Genomic DNA, 19,448 nt, shown 5'->3' with positions numbered 1-19,448 from the left:
AATATGAGTTCCCAAAATATGTTCATCAGGCTTAATTATTTTAAGAAAATTGAGCCGACGGCAGCACTACAGTGGATTGCTGCTCTGTCCCTTTGGGACAGAAGTGTGAGATGAGGTTTATGCAAGGTCATTGTGTTTGTTATCGGCTACCTACATAGGTCAGGTCACGCGACCATCTCGAGTCTCGAGCACCTGGGCACGCGGGCAATCAATGTGTTTTTATTAGTCAGATTCCAACGAGACCCCGGGGTAAAGCAATGCAATGGAAAAAAACAGTTGAGACTGCGATATCTGTTGATGGCCTGATTGGTCCGGGGTGGTCAAGTACTTCAGCTCAGACGCAAAGATCTCGGGATTGCCCATTTTGGGTTGCCTTTTTATGCATGTTACCGGGAAAACCTGCAGGAAGGCAACGAGATAATAAATATGGGAGTGCTGTTAGTATATTCCAAGGTTCTATAAGGGGTTGACTATACGGAGTAGAGAGTACTTCTTTATAGATATGGAAAAGAAAAACATGCCAAGACCTCTAGAACGGAGTGGAGAGCCAAAATCAGCCTGGGGCGTGTGCAGAACGTGTTGACTGGTCTAAGACATGTACGCAAAGGCCCCCGAAATGGCCTAGTGGCTTGAATTCCTTGTTTTGGAGAGATTTAGGAGGAAATTACATCGATATAATTAGCATTGGCGATTATCATTAGGTATTGGCATTCCAGGGTCAAATTGCTGTACGACGGCAAACTTCCAAAATTAGCCGCTATCCCCTCCCCAACTTCCTTGGGTTTGATTTCTTTCTCATCCAGCCTGGCTTCATTTCTTTGTCTGGTATCTTTGTTATCTCGAGTCCCTTTGATCCCCGAAACCCACTCTATCGATTTGAACTAGTCTGAATGGATAGTCGGTGACTAAGACCTATATTATGGCGTACAACGCTATCGCTCAAGTCGACCACGAAGTGGCTTCTGTTTCTTCCGCTTCTGTATCACGCAGCCCTTCGCCCACCCACGGACATGCATTTGAGCAGCTGCCGCTTGATACCGATCATATAGGGGGAGGAACCCATCTAGAAACCGCCAAAACCGCGGACAACTCCAGTTTCGGCCAGTTAGGTTCGATGATCCGCTCCATGACTTCTACTAGCTACGATGTGGTGGAGGACGATGATTATGATGCCGATCACTCCCCCGAAGAGCGATCCAACAGCCTCCACATCCCACCACTCAATACGTCTATCGCGCGAAATTCTTCTCCCGAGACCCCCATCCACAGCGCATGCAGCGAGGTTCCCGTGCCTCTCAGCCACCCTACCCCGGATTTGCAGTCGATACAAGGAGCCTACAAAGGAAATGTAATACGGTTGGAAGAAAGCGCGGAGCAGCTGAGCTCGTGCTCCGCAGACATTGAGAGCGAGATCCGTCGCATTGACCAAGAGCAAAAGCGACGCTCGGTCAGTTCCGCGTCTAATTCGATCATTCACCGCAATGGCGCATTCTCCCCGGCAGCGACGATTTCCTCCGCCCATGGATCGAATGTGTCTCCGGCGCGTCAGAGCTCTGTATCAGGGGCGCGTCTGGCCCAGCTCTCGGAGCCTGCACATGACGAACTTGAGCATGAAGTGGATGAATTTCCCGCGCTCCCTGATCTACCAGCACCACAACCCCTTTTCAATACCAAGAGCGATTACTATTACGACCAATATGTTCCGCAGGGAGCTCCCGCCGAGACAGAGTTGGAGCGTCGGGCCTCGGTCGCATCGAACGATACCTACCAGCAAGCGCGGACGCTGTTCACCGACTTTGATGGCGTTCATTTTGCACCGTTGGAACCGGGCCGCCAGGTTTCTTTGGAGCAGCCGCCGCTCGCCCGCAAGCCGGAACATTACAAACGACCGCAAGCAGGAGAGAATATGGTGTTTTATCCTGCCCCTGTCCCACGCATGTTGAATCTGCCACCGAAGTTGTCGCGCAAGGCGAACATTGATCGGGATAAGCGTCGTACACAGCTGGCAGGCGCCATCGCCGCTGAGGATAGAAAGTCAATAGCTGTGCTACCTGATGCCGACAAAAAGGACCCACGCGATGGCCACAACGATACACGCAAATCGACAGTGCCACCACATCTCCGTGCGAGTTTGTTTTTTGACCAGCCGAGTACATCACTCCAGGTTGCGGTTAAGCAAGACTCTGCGGTTGCTACCCTGGAGAGCATTTTGGACGCCTCTGCGAATGCGCCTGTTTCGGCTTTCACTGATCACCCGTATGCTGGTCATGCCAGCGCGATCAACTTCAATAAATCAAAACGCAAGACCTTGACAAAAGATCCGACAGGGGAAAAGACAAATCGTCTTTCGCGAGCCACGATTGGCCAGCCTTATAACGCTAATACTTTAGACGAGCATGGGGACCCTGTCATTTCGCGACATGGATCAGAAGCTGGGAATGAATCGGATAGAGATCATGAGCACAGCCGTGAGCGTAGGTCGGAAGGCACTGATGCCGAAAGTGATGAGCAATCTGAAGACGAAGACGAAGAGGACGAGGAAGAAGAGGTGTTGGATTATGTCAGTCCACCGAACACGCTCATCGCCGAATTGGAGTTGCGGAAACATGAGTTGAAACACCGGCGGCGCACGGCTGTGCCTATGCCTTTCCAGGGTATGCAGACCACTTTGTTAGAAATGGACGAGCGAGCCCAAAAGCAAAGTGATAAACGCCGGCAGCGCCCTGTCGCTTTAGCCTGGGAAGGGCGGGACGAAGACGATGACGTTCCCCTGGCTATGTTGTACCCCGAAAAAGCCAACGCCGAAAACGAGGATCGACCTTTGGGGTTGTTGGCGAAGCGGCAACAAGAAGAAAATGAGCCTCTGAGCTCACGCCGTGCCAGGCTGCGGGGCGAACCTATTCCGCAGGCGGAGCAACGTCCTGTTACAATGTACACACCAGGGCCCCCGGCGCATGTTCCTGAGCCAACCCCCCAGAGTGAGGATGAGACAGAGATAGAGACACTCGCCGAGCGACTCCAACGGCTGAAGGGACATAACCGCTCGGAGAGCAAGTTCGCCAGCGACTTGATGGCCGAAATCGACACCCGGGCTGGAGTTGCGCCCAAAGAAGCCCAGGAAGTGCCCGTCTCCAATGAGGAAGAGACACTCGCACAACGACGCAGTCGCCTTCAGAAAGAGGCTGCTGCCCAACCTGCGCCCGCAAAGAACCCGCGCATGCGTCGCAGCATGGCCGCGCTTACACAGGGTCGTCCTCCCCAGCTTAATCGTCAGTCGTCGCATGATGTTTTCAATCAGCGGCCTGTCACCATGTCCCAGTATGGGAACCGCATGTCGATGCAACAATTCCCGCCACAGATGGGATACCCGACCCCTGCAGGATACCCGATGGCACAGCAGTATGGGTACCATATGAACCCTGCGATGATGGGCATGAATGGCCATGGGTATACTTCAAACACGGCACAGTACCCCGCCCCCGTCAAAACCGACGTGATCGACCGCTGGAGGCAAAGCATTCGTTGACAGCGTCTATTAATTTTTGCTTTATGTTTTTTTTTCTGTTAGCATAGCATATGGTTTGAGCGTCTCATTCTCTGATTAATTTTTTTCGAAGGATATCTATGTAGCATATTAGCATAGCTGTACGATTTATAGAACAATTAGCGCATGCATTTTCGGGGAATTGTGGCCTATCTGGGTAAAAAGTCAAGACAAAAGAAGTAGGGAAGTAGGGGCAAGAATGTGACGCGATATTGTATTTAGGCCCAGACACAACAGTAGACAAGATGGGTGTAACCTAACTTTTAGCCGCGCGTTACTTTGATCGTTCTTTTTCTCTTTTATATAAATAGACATGAAAATCGATTTACAAATGTACTGCGCATTACCTCTATTTTTCGTCAAATCGAGTTTAGTAGGCTTACCAAAGTTCGAGGCTTAAGAACCTTGGGAAATTGACGGGTGGGTTCTGCATTCCCCCACGGTCCAGTTGTCTGTATATGACAGCGTCTTTGTTCAACACTCACATGCAGTTGATAACTGCAATGGACTATTACGCCCCTGTTTAATACTTGCGACTGAATCTGGCGCCGTGAGGGCCTCAAATAACCATGCCGCCGTCTACTGTCTTCTCGTACTGGCGCCGAGACCATCGACGTTCGTCCGTGTCGCCTGCTTCAATCCCCGCGCCTTCACCTATCAAAGGGGCGAATGGAAGCTCGATTAGAAGCCCTCCTCAGATCCCAGAGATTCCGGATACACCAACCCTCACCACTACCTTCGACGGTAACTCCTCACCCGATGGCCGCCCCTCGAACGACTCGCCGCTGGACATCGATACTTCCAAGCTCAACATCGGCTCATCGGTCGCGCCGCTATCCTCCTCGATTACTCTTGCTGTCCCATCGCCCGCAGCCGAAAAAGAAAGCCGTCCTCATTCCAGTCCCGGCGACTGCGGGGAAGAACAGTTTACATCCCAGTTGAATAATTCTCAACTGTCTGTGACGGCGCTACGGCCTGACCAAGGAGACGGAGAGTCAAATTTCAAATCAAGCTCGCCATTTCGACGTTCGTTTGGCAAGCAGAAACGATCGCCAACTGCAGCAACGGGCTCTAATCATTTCCGGTTCAGAAGCTCACCCGACGATTCGCCCGCGGATAAACAAACAATGCCACAGAAGGATTTCAAGATGGATGGTAGCACAACTGCCCGACGCACCGGAGATCGTGATGTGTCTGTAGAGCAGACACATCACAAGTCGGGCAAGGCGATGTTCCATCTCTTGAATCCGATGTCTCTTCTTGCGCGCAGGCGCTCCTCGCAGTTGGTTAGCTCCCGGGCAGAAGATGTCAAAATCAAGAGCCGGAACGTTCCTGCTATGCCAGATGATTATGATCCCAGAATTCGTGGAAAGATCGTTCACGACTTCTCAGCGCCTCGGCCTCGCCGCAATCTTTCGGCTACCCAGCAGGATACAGTTGTGAATGCGCAGGATACTTCACCACCACAAATACCTAGTCAACCGCGTGGGGCCCACTGGAATGACCAGGCAAAACGGCACAGTGACCATTCACCTGTTTTCAAGGAACATTTTGAGGACCAGAATGTTCTACAGGTGGAAAATAAGGGTTATCTTCAGTCTTCACTTTTAACGGGCCAATCACAGTCTGGTTACGACAGCTCATTGCCGGTCTTTGCGCGGAACTTGCCTTCTCATCTACCAGACGGAGCTGTAGATGCTCCAAAGCAACTTGAGCCAGAGACTGAGGAACCTCCCCCAAGTCCACCCAAAGCAATCTCCCATGCTCATCCCCAGCACCCTCAAGACCAAGATACTATCCCTAATGTACCCTTCAATCCCTCGGCCTTACCGAGACACCTCAAGAGCAATGCCTCTCGATTCAGCTTTGATATGAGCGGAGTAGAATCATCTACACAAGAGAGAATGCTAGAAGAGAAGCATAAGGCTAAGGAAGCTTCGCGCAGGATGGAGGATGGATACTTTGATGACTTCGACGAGGACTTCGATGATGACATGATGGACGACCTGGATGGTCTGGAAGAAAGGATTCCCGGCGTCAATGCGGATGCCGATGATGACGAATACGATGATTTCTCAGTTTCGCGAAACATCAATGAAGCCAAGAGCTGGGCTATCCCGGGATTGTCACCCGTGGTTGCTAGCCCAGTCACTGCTGCGCCGCCAGAACCCACAAACACGTCTCACCCTACCTCTCATCTCTCTGAGGCCACACAATTAGACGATGGCCCCAACCAACAATTGCCAGGGGAACAACCGTCCTTAGTTGCCCAAACTGATGCACTATCCACCATCCCCCAGGTTCCGATTGCGAAACAAGCGGCCCCAATCCTCGACGACGATGATGATCTCTATTTTGATGACGGCGATTTTGGAGATCTTGACGCCAACAATCAAGATGGTGGATTTGATGAATCTATATTCGATGATGTAAACAGTCATTTATACGAACGGAAACCGATCGGTGCCCCTGCGGCACCTTTACCAACGGACACTGCCGCCCCGGGCGAGGATGACTCTTCGGAAGGGAAAGAAAGCCCCGTGGCAGAGAAAGGAGTCCAAGGACTGCAGCACATGTCTAGTGTTGCTAGTGACTATCGGGTCACAGGATCGGTCAAGCGTGGTCCCCTTGGCGAGCCAATACCAAATATGGGCCCTGTCCGTGCCCATGGTGGCGGTGTGCTCACAGAGCAAAATCTAGATATTTTGCACAATGCTCTAGCGTTCGCAGCCAACGAAGCATCATATAGTGCGCGATTTGAGCGCAAGTTCAGCACAAGCGAAGCATCCCAGGGGCAAGACAGCGCAGCTCAAACATCGCAGACAATAGACTCGCAACCAGGTCTGGTTTCTGATGACAGCCGAATCAGCCAAGCTGCAGATGCCATGGCCTTCGAAGACGTCTTCGATGATCAGGTCTACGACGATCACTTCTACGATGACAAGGATGATGCGTATTTCGACGACGCAATCGTTGCTGCTGCTAACGCCGAAGCTCTTGAGAACGATGACGATGGCTTCTACGGCCAAGAGTTCGGCTTCTACGCACAAGCAGATGGCAATGGCGCCTCTGAGCTAACCAACGGTGGGTACTTTGGTCCGCGACGGGTCGAAGGCATCACACGGAACCACAGCAGTCGGGGCAAATTCCAGGAACCCAGCTTGACCCCGATCACTGAGCGAAGTGAATGGAGCACACGTAACTCTATGATCTCGGTCAAGGCCCACGGCGGTACACATCCAAATTCAGCTCTAGCGAGCCCTGGGCTGGCGCAGCTGGTTGACATGGGCAATCTCGATGATGAACTGTCGCTGAGCGCACTCATGAAGCTACGCCGGGGAGCCTGGGGTGGGAGCAACGGTAGCTTGCGGAGCAGTGCAGGTAGTCCGCCACCACATACGATTCCGCCCTCTCACCGTGCCAGCTTGAATGGCGCCGAAGGAAGTCCAACGGTTTCTGAAGCGCGGCCTTTCAGTCCCGATGAGGCGGCCTCAAATGCTGTCGGTTATTTGCAAGACGACAGCCACCCCCGTACTGCTTCGCCCTTGTCGGGGAGGCCAGATTCTGAAGAAATACCCACCAGCGGACCTCAGCGACTTAATGTCTTGTAATATGGTGCCTAATTTCCCGCGTTTGGATATAATGATTTATTATTTCGCTGCATATTGAATATGCCTTTTTGTGCGGTGATTTCGCATTATCACGATTTCATGAATTTATCAAATGTTCTATAGTTTAGATGTTAATATTAATACCGATCTTTAATCTGAATGCAAACATTAAATTTAGATCGAACCAGATCTCATCAAAAAAAAAAAAGAAAAAACAGGTCTTGGCGGGAGATCCATGATTAATAGTAATCCATTTTAGTCCCATTGGGCCGAAAACTCCCGCAAGAGGGCCCGAATGCTTTAGCCGGATACCAAAGAACAGGCTTAGTCGGGCGCCTCCCGAGGTCCTTCACTACGAAGGTGGCGCCTGTCCCCCGGGCATCGGCTGTAAGTCGGGCTGAGTCAGCGCACCAGCCTCACCTGCCGTGAGACCCGTCATTCTCGGCAGCTCTCTTCCTTTTGCGCTCTTCCTTTTGCTTCATCTTTCCTCTACCCCCACAACTTGTTTTCTTATCTAGAGCGTTTGAGCTCTCTGATGAGTCCCGATTCTATACAGGTGCTACGGCAATACTAGTCGACACCTGATCTGTGATTTAACACGTACGTGTACTTACGCCTCTGCCTTTCCTCCGTATTCCGGTTTGCTCGCGCCCTGCAGGAGAACTTGGCAACATTCAGGCTGACATTATAGCATATAGTGAATCTGACCCTATAACGTCTGATTTCGCCAGAATCCTGAACAACCGTCTTTCAATTTCCCTTTCCTCTAAATCGAAAACTTTATTGGACCTTGATCCAAGAAAAATCCCGCCATGTTTAGAAACACTGCTCTCAAGGCCACCAACAGCGGTATGCTGCGTGGTGCGACCTCTTCATCATGCCGGCGCTCATTCCACCTCGCCACTAGCGCTCGCAGCTCTTCAAAAAGCTCCGGCTTCAGCATGACCGCCCGTCGGCCTCTTGCTGTTGTCGACCGTGCTTTCAACGGCGCCCGGTCATACGCGGCTCCCGCGGAGGGCCCAAGTCAAGGAGTGGTAAGCAACAACAATCTTGGTGATCGGTAGCGATCCGATCCGGGTTTCCGATAATCCCAAATAAACAAACGGGCATTCGACTAATGCGACGGCGCGATCTCGCCCTTACGTGAACAGGACCCCAACGATTCTTTCCTTACTGGTAGCACTGCCAACTACATCGATGAGATGTACATTGCATGGAAGAACGATGCCTCGAGTGTTCACATCTCATGGCAAACTTACTTCAAGAACATGGAGGAGGGCAAAATGCCTATCTCCCAGGCCTTCACTCCTCCCCCTACCCTCGTCCCCACCCCTACCGGCGGTGTTCCCCAGGACATGCCCGGACAGGGACTCGCTGGTGGCGCTGACGTGACGAACCACTTGAAGGTTCAGTTGCTCTGCCGTGCCTACCAGGCCCGTGGTCACCACAAGGCCAAGATCGACCCTCTCGGCATTCGCGGAGAGGCCGAGGCCTTTGGCTACGACAAGCCCAAGGAGCTTGAGTTGGACCACTACGGTTTCACCGAGAGTGACTTGAACCAAGAGTTTGCCCTTGGACCCGGTATCTTGCCCCGTTTCATCACCGAGACCCGCAAGAAGATGACTCTGCGCGAGATCATCGCCGCCTGCGAGAAGATCTACTGTGGCTCTTACGGTGTTGAGTACATTCACATTCCCGATCGCAAGCCCTGCGAGTGGATCCGTGACCGCTTCGAGATCCCCCAACCTTACAACTACTCGGTTGACGACAAGCGCCGCATCCTTGACCGTCTGATCTGGTCTTCCAGCTTCGAGTCCTTCCTCGCCACCAAGTTCCCCAACGACAAGCGTTTCGGTCTGGAGGGTTGCGAGACCCTGGTCCCCGGTATGAAGGCCCTGATCGACCGTAGCGTCGACTACGGCATCAAGGACATCGTCATTGGTATGCCTCACCGTGGTCGTCTTAACGTTCTGTCCAACGTTGTCCGCAAGCCCAATGAGTCCATCTTCAGTGAGTTTGCCGGTTCTACCGAGCCTTCCGATGAGGGCTCCGGTGATGTCAAGTACCACTTGGGTATGAACTTCGAGCGTCCTACTCCCTCCGGTAAGCGGGTGCAGCTGTCTCTAGTTGCCAACCCCTCTCACCTCGAGGCTGAGGACCCCGTTGTTCTTGGAAAGACTCGTGCCATCCAGCACTACAACAACGATGAGACCAACTACGACTCCGCCATGGGTGTTCTGCTGCACGGTGACGCTGCCTTTGCTGGTCAGGGTGTTGTCTACGAGACCATGGGATTCCACTCCCTTCCGGCCTACTCCACCGGTGGTACCATCCACCTTGTCGTGAACAACCAGATTGGTTTCACCACTGATCCCCGTTACTCCCGCTCTACCCCCTACTGTTCCGACATTGCCAAGTCCATCGACGCTCCCGTCTTCCACGTGAACGCCGACGATGTTGAGGCTGTCAACTACGTCTGCCAGGTCGCTGCTGACTGGCGTGCCGAGTTCAAGCGTGACGTTGTCATTGACATGGTCTGCTACCGTAAGCAGGGTCACAACGAGACTGATCAGCCTTCGTTCACCCAGCCCTTGATGTACAAGCGCATTGCCGAGCAGAAGGCTCAGCTCGACAAGTACGTCGAGAAGCTGATTGCCGAGGGTACCTTCACCAAGGAGGACATTGATGAGCACAAGAAGTGGGTCTGGGGAATGCTCGGCGACAGCTTCGACCGCAGCAAGGACTACCAGCCTACCGGAAAGGAGTGGCTGACTTCCGCCTGGAACAACTTCAAGTCTCCCAAGGAGCTTGCTAACGAGGTCCTGCCTCACCTGCCTACCGCCGTTCCTGCCAAGTCTCTCCAGCACATTGCTGACAAGATTGCCGGTACTGGTGTTCCCGAGGGCTTCGAGCTCCACCGCAACCTCAAGCGTATTTTGAGCGGACGCAAGAAGGCCGTCGATGAGGGCAAGAACATCGATTGGGCCACTGCTGAGGCTCTCGCCTTCGGTTCGCTCGTTGATGAGGGTTACCACGTCCGTGTTTCCGGTCAGGATGTTGAGCGTGGTACCTTCTCCCAGCGTCACGCTGTCCTGCACGACCAGCAGACCGAGCGCACCTACACTCCCCTGAAGCACATCTCTGACAAGCAGGGAAGCTTCGTCATCTCTAACTCCTCCCTGAGTGAGTTCGGTTGGTAAGTTTTTGAATTGAAACTCCCCGCGTAACAACGATCCTAACACAATCTAGTCTCGGCTTCGAGTACGGTTACTCTTTGACCTCCCCTAACGCCCTTGTCATGTGGGAGGCTCAGTTCGGTGACTTCGCCAACAATGCTCAGTGTATCATTGATCAGTTCATCGCCTCCGGTGAATCCAAGTGGCTGCAGCGTTCCGGTCTGGTTGTGTCTCTGCCTCACGGTTATGACGGCCAGGGTCCTGAGCACTCTTCCGGTCGTATGGAGCGTTGGCTCCAGCTTTGCAACGAGGAGCCCCGTGTCTTCCCCGAGGCTGACAAGCTGGACCGTCAGCACCAGGACTGCAACATGCAGATTGCCTGCATGACCACCCCTGCCAACCTGTTCCACATCCTCCGTCGCCAGATTCACCGCCAGTTCCGCAAGCCTCTGGTCATCTTCTTCTCCAAGTCTCTGCTGCGTCACCCCCTTGCCCGCTCTGACATTGAGGCCCTCAACGGCGAGTCCCACTTCCAGTGGATCATCCCTGATGAGGCTCACGCCACTGAGGCCATCGACGCTCCTGAGCAGATCGAGCGCGTCATCCTGTGCTCCGGACAGGTCTACGCTGCTTTGAGCAAGCACCGCGAGGCCAACGGTATCCGCAACACTGCCATCACCCGTATTGAGCAGCTGCACCCCTTCCCTTGGGCTCAGCTGAAGGAGAACCTTGACAGCTACCCCAACGCCAAGAACATCGTCTGGTGCCAGGAGGAGCCTCTCAATGCCGGTGCCTGGTCCTACGCCCAGCCCCGCATTGAGAGCTTGCTGAACGCTACCGAGCACCACCACCGCCGCCATGTCCTGTACGCTGGTCGCGCTGGCAGCGCTTCCGTCGCTACTGGTCTGAAGGCCGTCCACCTTAAGGAGGAGCAGGAGCTCCTGGAGGATGCTTTCTCTATTCACCAGGATCACCTGAAGGGCGAGTAAACGCCTGAGCGATTTGATTCGACTTCTGTTGATGAGCTACTTGGGATCTTGCACTGACACTTGCATTGAGTTGGGTGTCATATATTCATTGGTCTTCCTAGAACCTAGCGTGTAATTGCGTGTTGTACTACCTCTTTTATTGTACTGATTTCTTTTGTGTGTTATCGATGTGTCCTAGGTTCACAGTCATAGACTATGCTAGTGCAGTCTTTTGGTTGTCCTAATGTAAAGTCCCCGTCTATACCTAGAATCCATACTATATGTAAAATACACAAATCGTTGAGTTTCGAAGACTTATCCTTGTCTTTCTGTGTATAACGTTTTAGATGGCCATAGCTCATATTGACTGTGTTAAGTGTGACTACTACATCGATATTGTTCCTGATATGACATCATCCCCGTGCTCGGATGATTCAGCAATAGATGCCTTATCGGTGCCGCAGGCAGCAATCTCACCTGATTCGATTGCTCTTCTCCGCACTCAAACTTCCCAGAGGCAGCTTCTCCTGCATCTGTGCTCTCCTGTTGCTACACGAGGTGTTGACTATCGTACATGGTCTCAGATCATTGCTGAACACCATTGGTTCTTCAAAACTTACTATTTCCTCCTCAAATTGGGGTAGGCTCACCTCAACCCTCTTCCAACGGCGCATCTCCCAGTCCCGACTATGCCTTTCACCATGTCCGCCGTCTCATCGTCCGCCAATAATCCCCAGGGCCAAGGAATTCGACAGTCTGCCCGTCAGACACGTACAAACCCGTCCCGAACCTCCAAAACCATCGGACGGTCGTCTTTCGCGTTCGGTCGAGGCTCGACAGCTGAAATTCCTTCCACGCCCCCTGTTCCCCACGGCTTTTACCCTGCACTCACGCATTTCACCGATGCTATAACAGCGCTTCCGCGCGAGTTCCGTCGACACAACTCTCTTCTCAAGGAAGTTGATGCGAAGGCGTGGGCTCTCGAGGAAAATTTGCTGCAGCTACTCCAGTTCTCCTCCCAGTCGCAGCCCGTTCCTCATCCCCCCACCCGGCGCCTATCGTCGGAGGTGTGATTCGGGAGGATGCTTTGCCCAAAGTGAGTTTTCCCCGCGATTTGTCTGATTGTCTACTTTGGACGTTTACTGATAGCGTCTCTCTTGCGCCAGGAGCTATCTCAGTCATCGGAGTCATCTGAGAGCAAAAGCCGCCGGCTTCTCTTCGATCGTGTACGCCAAAGCCTCTCGGACTTGATGATGACCGCCGATGAGAAGAATCACGTCATCTCGAACGCGAACGAGGAATTAGATCGCCAGGTTGTCCGACTGGATACAGTGTTCCCATACATTGCAGGCGAGATCAGCGAGGAGGCTCGTCTGGGAAGCTTGACACACTGGGCGTACTCCAACAAGAGTACCGCGAAGGCAGCGACTAACGAACGCCCGCGCCGGGAAGCAGTGGCGCAAAGACAGGATCTGTCGCACGTGCTTCAAGAGGCCGAAGCCGCGAGTCGCAGCGAGGCACGGCGCGACGCTGTTCTGGCACGGAAGCAACGTCGGGCGCAGGCCGACGCGGACTACGAAGATACGCGCAGCTCGGGCACCCGCAAGACGAATAATGCAAAATCTCGAGGTGGAGATCACGCGGCTGACCCGAGCGCTGCACCCAAGCGTCGGAAGGTGGAACGACCACCACCGGTAGACACTAGTGTTCCAATGGAGCGCTCTGCCAGCGGCGCTGTGAGCCAGAGAGCTGCGAATAAAGACCCAGCAGAGAAGAAGCGCTCCCGGGCTCCCAACCAGGCTGCCACTGCACGCAAAAAGTATGTCTCATTTAACTTCCCTCACTACTGCATTCAACTAACTCTATTTTAGGGCCAATGCTTCCAACGCTGCATCGCCCGTTCTGGCCCCATCACCTTTGATTGGAACATTCGGTGGACCGCGGGGTGCGGCCAGTCCAGGACCCAACACAGCAAGACCACAATCTTCACGAGCCCAACAGAATTCTGGACCTACAGGAAATTCGCGCGCACGGCCATCATCATCGGCTTCGAACCTCCCCAACAACAGTATGCCATTTCAACCACTCTTCCCGGAACTATCAGTTAACCATATCCCCTACGCAGACAAAATTGCCGATTCCAGGTCTACACCCCGGGACGGACCCGTCAAAAACGAACTTATCCACGCAGAAACACACCGTGACTATGAAGGCGATGTCAACGGTAGAACATCCGTTCCAGCGGGATCCAAGCGCGAGGATCTGGATAGAAAAGCCGGTTCTGTCGAGGTCGAAACGACCAAGGGACGTAATTCCAAGACATCGACTCCTATTCTTCCCGCATTCACAGAGCCCAGCCAACAACACGCACGACCCACGCGAAGTCGAGATTCGGCCTCTACCAAACGAACTCAGAAGAAGCCTATCCCACAGCCTATAATACCCTCCGACGACGAGTCGCTTCACGAGGGCGACGACGAAGACGAGGAAGGCGAGCCCCGCTACTGTTACTGTAACGAAATCAGTTTCGGCGAGATGGTTGCTTGTGATAATGACGCCTGTCCGCGTGAATGGTTCCATCTGTCGTGTGTGGGCTTGACAAAACCGCCTGGGAAGAATGGTAAGTGTCTACTTTTCCTTGTTGAAATCGTCCAGGTTGCTAACAGTCTCTATTAGTGAAATGGTATTGTAACGAGTGCAAGGAAAATATGAGACGGAGTCGCAATGGGCGGTAACATGTCCCGTCTTAAGGTTATAGACTTTGATGATATGGCGTTATGTGGTGTTTTCAATTGGCACATACTCTAGCGGAGATACGGCCTTGCTAGTTGATATTCTAGACTTTATGCATTTGCAGATAGTGTCTGACTTTTCGTTTTACTGCCCACCTCTCTTTTTCACCACCGAGTATTATAGTATTGTATGCCTATACGAATTGGAGGCGAGAATTGCAAACATGGGGACACCACATGAATTGATCAATGAAGGTATAAAAATAGGGTTCTGAAGACGGGCTATATCTAATAGCACCCAATGATCCATCCCAACTGTCCGCAGTACATCTATACCAGATAGACATATTCAACCAGCCTTACATATACCTCACTCAAAGAACAAGTAATCTCTACCAATCGCGCGTCAATCGATTAACAAACCCACCACCCTCAGCAGCACTATTCGCGCGCCTCTGAGCCTGCACACCAGACCCCTCCAACCCGGAAGCCGAAGCAGCAACTTCACCCTCCAACCTCCGTCTGAGATCCTCATACCTCTCTCCCTCCGCACCACCAGACCCAGAACCAGAACCACCCCTCCGCTCCTGCTCACCAACCAACCAAGCCGGAACCCGGAATCCAGTGCTGACCGGTGATAGACCCGGTAACAGCTCCGCGCGCCATGCTACACCGACGATCCAGCCCAGGGCTGAGGGAAGGAGCATTGCGGGGAACTGGGAGAGGGCTAGCTGGGCAGCGACGATGTAGGTGGTTGACTTGTCGGAGAGGAGAAGGGATAGACTTGGTGTTGGGGGTTTGGGTTGGGATGTCTGTGTGGTATTGTCGGCGGAAGAGGGTTCATTGCTGGTACTGTTATTGTTGGGGGTGTTTGTTGTGGTGGGGGAGGATGTGGACCCGATGCGGTAGCGGTATGTGTGTGGAATAGTGGCGTAGTACTGCGCCAACAGGGCGAAGATGGTTGCTGTTGGGCCGGAGGGGAGGTAATTGATTTTGTTTAGGGATATAGGGCGGATTAGGAGGGCGAGGAGAATTGGTGGGAGGAGAGTCGTGTAGGGTAGTGTGGTGAGTAGGAAGGTCTGTAGCAAGCAGTATCATGATGTCAGCAATCGGTTTCCGGGTCATATATGACAGACATTGCGCAGATTCTTCGTTCCATGGTCGAATATGTCTATGCATATCTTCAGGAACGAGGGCAATGAGAGAAAGAAAGGACTAACCGCGATCTTCCGCTTCCCCCACGCGCGTTCAACAACCCGTAGATGGTAGACTAGCATCGCGGCGAAGAGAGCTTCGGTGGAATTGGTGAAACCGACGACCTGCCATATCAATGCACGCCAGAACTGGGCATAGGGCCAGAAATGAGGCGATACATAGATCACGACGAGGTGTTTTATGTCGAAGAGGGAGAGGGCGACGGATGAGGCGATGGTGTAGATGAGGAGAGCTTTGGTGAGGGGCGCATTTGTGAGGCCGGAGGTAAGCATCTTGAAGCCCCTTGTGTTTTTCTCTTGCTTAGTATGACTTTGGCTTGGGAATCATCCAAGGTGGGGGGAGAAGATGAGTTGGAGAAAGTTCAGTGCAGTTGAGGGGACAGATGGCACTAAATTCCCGAAGTCCGGGGAAGCTCGGCATGCCGACTTTATTTAGTTTCTACAGGCTTTCTATGTCTTTTTACATTTAAAGTAATGAGATATCGATATTTGTATTTTCTTTATGAATCAAGCATTGAAGTTCCTGTAAACTATCATATTATACATCCCACGTCCATTATCAAACGCCCGGGTTGTTTCCTTCTATGTCCCTGCCGTCTCTTGACTAGCCATAGCCATGGCCGCTTCTTTATTTTGTTCGGCCAGTTCTTTTTGATATCGAGTCGATGCAACCTCCAGTGCGAGGAGTGTAGGACCAAGAAGCTGGTGTACAGCTTTTTGGCCTCCCTCCACGCCTTCTAAGTTGACTCGTATTTTTCGCCCGGTGCTCTCATACATGTCACGAGCCTGCTTCTTTAACCGGTCAACTTCGACTTTCCGCTCAGCCTCTGCGTCATTAGCAACAGCTTTAATACGCTCTGCTGCTCGCTGAAGAGACTCTGCCAAAGACGCGACCTCTCCAGCGCGGTCGGGGTTGCCCGAGAGAAACGCCTGCCAGAACTGGTGCAAAAACTCAGTGGTTGTGGCGTGTGTCAATGTCAAGCGGTCAAAGAGCGCTGTCGACAGCCCATATGTTTCTGATACCGCTCGCTCATTCATCTGGGCACGGCGTTCGCGCAATGCTTCTAAGATCTGAGAAAATGCATCATGTAGAGCGGCGGATGATCCGACAGGTCGACGGCTAGCAGGTGCATCCTCCATCTCCTCGTCTTCATCATCACCGGGGTCCACTAACTTGCCTAGTTGTGTATTGCCCTGCGAGGGGAGACTTTGATTAATCTCCGCACGGAGAATCTGAAGGAGCTGGTCCGGATCTTGTTTCGTAAATTGCTTGGTTTTATCCTCTTCCTGGCCATGAGTGAAGAACCGACTTTGATCACGAATGTTCAAAGTGATGCGACTTTGCTCTTCTTCTCCACGAAGATCCTGCAGCTGGAGCTTTTTCCATGCCTCTTCGTTGATGCCTATAGGGGCACTCATGTCACCGTCGGCCGGAGCCACATTAGCCATGATCTTTTCACTCAGGCTGTTCAGTGTCCGGATAATGGGCACTTTGTCGACGCCAGAGGGTCTCATATCTAGGTCAGGTCGGTTTCCGCGACGTTGGCTGTGGTTTACTTCATTGCCAGCCAGATCCAAAAAGTGATGGATATTTGTGTCCCGGTCTGGCTGAGCAGCCTCGTTCGTTTGAAGGTATTTATCCAGCACAGCATCGGTTGCGTCGGCCTCCGTAATCCGCTCTCCGCGCAGTTTTTTGAACAGCCGACTCTGGAAAAATCGTGACCAGAACTGTTGCTCGCTGAGTTTCGGCACATTCTCGTCATACACGCGTTTGACCAGTGCATGTTGTGTGAAGATGAGCTGGATTTGCTCTTTGCTGATATTCAGTCGTGTCACGTTATCTTCAACTCGAGGCTTGAGTGAAGATAGCACATTATATGAGCCACGGATTTGACCCTGTTCGATCGCGTGCGCCCGCAGTAAATGCAGTCGTGTCGACCAGAACTGTGATACGAACGACCCAGACGACAAGGCTTCCGGTTTTGTATGTAACCCCTCGAAAAACATTCGCTGCAAATTCGAATCAGATCTTAATAACGACTGCTGTAGCTCTATGTCGGACCGAAGCTTATTCTCGTCGTCCAAAGGATTCTTCGATGTCCCGGCGGATGTCACAGCGTTCGCAATCGCCATTGCCGCTGACAGACCCTCAGAACTGCCTCTGGGCCCCGGTGTCTGGGATGGTGTGCCGGCCTTCGCAGTATTGACCCGGGCACTCAATGTGTCTTTGATGACATCGGCCTGCGGGCGGGCGTTTGCTCCAGCCGTGAACAGGAAGACATATTGATCGGGGGTACTATTGGGCGGCGCATCGGGAGCTTGGGCAAAGATTTTGAGCATCACTTTCGGATTCGAGGCTGGGGTCTGTTGTAGATCTAGCATTCGCGCGAGTCAGCAAAGAGAACGAGTGCACGGCCATGGAGTGACTGCATACTAGTGATGTTGACCACGGGGATTGTGATCGTATTCCCAGCTCCTGCAACTGCAGGACTCCATGAGACTGACTTCTCATCTGTGGATATAGCTAGGGTCCCATCTTTCTTTTTGTAAGAGGCCGCTCCGCTCGGAGGTGACATCGTTGCGTGTCTTGACAGCTTCCACTGTCTTCAAAGGCGGCAACGAATCCACCCATCGGGATGAGCAATTCCCCAGGGGCGGAAGTTAGCGAGGAGAGTCTGAGACCTTCGTGATAGACGGGCGCGCGTAGAGGTGAAACCAACGAGAAATGCGGCTCTTCTCCAAGTCATCACATGACGTTTGACGTTTGCCAATGTGCTTCCGAGAGGTTTGGAGGGTTTGCTTACTCTCCGTGCCTGAGGCCACAACTTATTGGTGCCTCAGGCGCTACATTCCTAGTACTGGAGCAAGTACCTGGTAGCGAGTGCTTACTACTACTTGCTAGTTAGTAAGCACTCAGGGGTTTTATTGGAGGCCAAGCCCATGCTTGGCGCTGATGTAATACATTCTGCATTTAGCTAGTAATTAGTACTACCCAATGGAAACCATGCGATCCTAACAGAATCTCATCTGGTAGCATGTCTTGCTAAGGCCTTACCTCCTACGGTAAGCCGGAGGGAGGCAGCGGCATCCCCATAAGAGACCGCGCCTCCTCACCGGTTCCTGGGACCAACAAGTGTACCCAGGAAGCCAGGCAGCAGGCGAGGGCTTCGAGCAAGCCCCTGCTGCAAGGAATTTTCGATCCAGGGACCACGAAGCAGTGTGCGGTGGACCGCTCGTTAAGCCGGTACCAAGAACTTGCTGGCGGCGGTACACCAAGGGAAACGCTGCGAGAGGTCAAGGATCCGTATCCTTAGGGGCGAAGTGGGGGCCCCCAAGAAGCAGAGGCAGTTGGAAGAAGTCAGAGTAAGAAAGCCTCTGACAAGGAAGATACCGACTCGCCGAAACCCCAATTGGTCACTTGCCGCAATGGAAAATCAACCTTTTGAAGAGGAACAGCAGTTCCAGCAAGCGGAGGCAATGCCGCCGACAAGTCAGGCGGAGACGCCGGCAACGTTTAGGGCTCACCTGCCGCTATATATGCAGAGAGCCTTCGACCACTTGCCAGAACCGCTGCAAAGGATGGCCATCTTCCAGCAAGTAACCACCAACCCAGAGATGATGGCGGTGCAATACGAAGCCATCGTCATGATGTCTACAACGTATGGCCCGGGCCTCGGCCAGAGCCCGGGGGCCACAGGGCCAAAGTCCGGCCCTCACCCAGCGGAGATTGCTGGCCGCCTGAAGGACTTAGGTCAGCCGGCCAAGTACCAAGGCAACCAGAAAAGCAACGCTGCCAATCACTGGTTGTATGACGTCGATGACTACTTTATGCGCCGCCAAATGGTGAGCGGCCGAAGCGATGACGACGCGTACAAGCTGGCCTTCGCCGCGGGCTTGCTAACAGGAGACGCTCAGGTGAAGTGGAGAACGACCAACCAGCAGGTAGATGCGGGACTTGGAGAACGGATCACCACTTGGGCGGATTTCAAGGCTTGGATCCGGACTAAGTTCGAGCCAAAGACGGCAGAGTCGGACCGCTTGCGCGAGTACACGCACAAGCAACAGGGAAACGACTCCCTGTCTACGTACCACGCTGCCTTGTTGGAGCTGTCTCGCAACTTGTCGGAAAGCCCCTCGGAAAGAGGGTATATCCTGCAACTGGTATCGGGCCTGAACTCAACTCTCAGGGCAGAGTGGTTCAGG

The 19,448-nt window shown here is 52.9% G+C and overlaps 6 protein-coding genes across 6 annotated transcripts; 4 read left to right on the top strand and 2 right to left on the bottom strand.

Annotated features, from left to right (window-relative positions):
* Positions 1-919: 919 nt before the first annotated feature.
* On the top strand, positions 920-3,526 carry N7455_012237 (uncharacterized protein; the record flags this gene model as incomplete). Its single annotated transcript, XM_040952505.2, has 1 exon — positions 920-3,526. One exon carries the CDS (start codon positions 920-922, stop codon positions 3,524-3,526), a length of 2,607 nt encoding a protein of 868 aa, XP_040817022.2.
* Positions 3,527-4,113: 587 nt separating this feature from the next.
* Positions 4,114-7,155, top strand: N7455_012236 (uncharacterized protein; the record flags this gene model as incomplete). Its single annotated transcript, XM_040952636.2, has 1 exon — positions 4,114-7,155. The coding sequence occupies one exon, from the start codon at positions 4,114-4,116 to the stop codon at positions 7,153-7,155; it is 3,042 nt and encodes a 1,013-aa protein (XP_040816781.2).
* An 812-nt stretch (positions 7,156-7,967) lies between these two features.
* kgd1 (alpha-ketoglutarate dehydrogenase KGD1) lies at positions 7,968-11,320 on the top strand (the record flags this gene model as incomplete). Its single annotated transcript, XM_040952502.2, has 3 exons — positions 7,968-8,189; positions 8,307-10,351; positions 10,405-11,320. The coding sequence occupies 3 exons, from the start codon at positions 7,968-7,970 to the stop codon at positions 11,318-11,320; spliced, it is 3,183 nt and encodes a 1,060-aa protein (XP_040816872.1).
* Positions 11,321-12,000: 680 nt separating this feature from the next.
* N7455_012234 (putative PHD finger domain protein (Ing1)) lies at positions 12,001-14,034 on the top strand (the record flags this gene model as incomplete). Its single annotated transcript, XM_065606843.1, has 5 exons — positions 12,001-12,366; positions 12,466-13,118; positions 13,171-13,367; positions 13,425-13,919; positions 13,976-14,034. 5 exons carry the CDS (start codon positions 12,001-12,003, stop codon positions 14,032-14,034), a joined length of 1,770 nt encoding a protein of 589 aa, XP_065460009.1.
* Positions 14,035-14,348: 314 nt separating this feature from the next.
* On the bottom strand, positions 14,349-15,518 carry dscB (the record flags this gene model as incomplete). Its single annotated transcript, XM_040952558.2, has 2 exons — positions 14,349-15,110; positions 15,252-15,518. The coding sequence occupies 2 exons, from the start codon at positions 15,516-15,518 to the stop codon at positions 14,424-14,426; spliced, it is 954 nt and encodes a 317-aa protein (XP_040816762.1). The 3' UTR covers positions 14,349-14,423.
* Positions 15,519-15,777: 259 nt separating this feature from the next.
* On the bottom strand, positions 15,778-17,938 carry N7455_012232 (TFIIH subunit TFB1 family protein). The gene is made up of 2 exons (XM_040952744.2): positions 17,680-17,938; positions 15,778-17,620 (listed from the first exon to the last, which is right to left on the bottom strand). The coding sequence occupies exons 1-2, from the start codon at positions 17,819-17,821 to the stop codon at positions 15,828-15,830; spliced, it is 1,935 nt and encodes a 644-aa protein (XP_040816732.2). The 5' UTR covers positions 17,822-17,938; the 3' UTR covers positions 15,778-15,827.
* Positions 17,939-19,448: the final 1,510 nt, after the last annotated feature.

Source organism: Penicillium solitum (assembly GCF_028829755.1).
Source record: "Penicillium solitum strain IBT 25940 chromosome Unknown utg000009l_segment0_segment0, whole genome shotgun sequence".
Lineage (NCBI taxonomy): Eukaryota > Fungi > Ascomycota > Eurotiomycetes > Eurotiales > Aspergillaceae > Penicillium > Penicillium solitum.
Note: the sequence above shows the minus strand (reverse complement) of the source record. Positions and strands in the feature narration are given on the sequence as shown.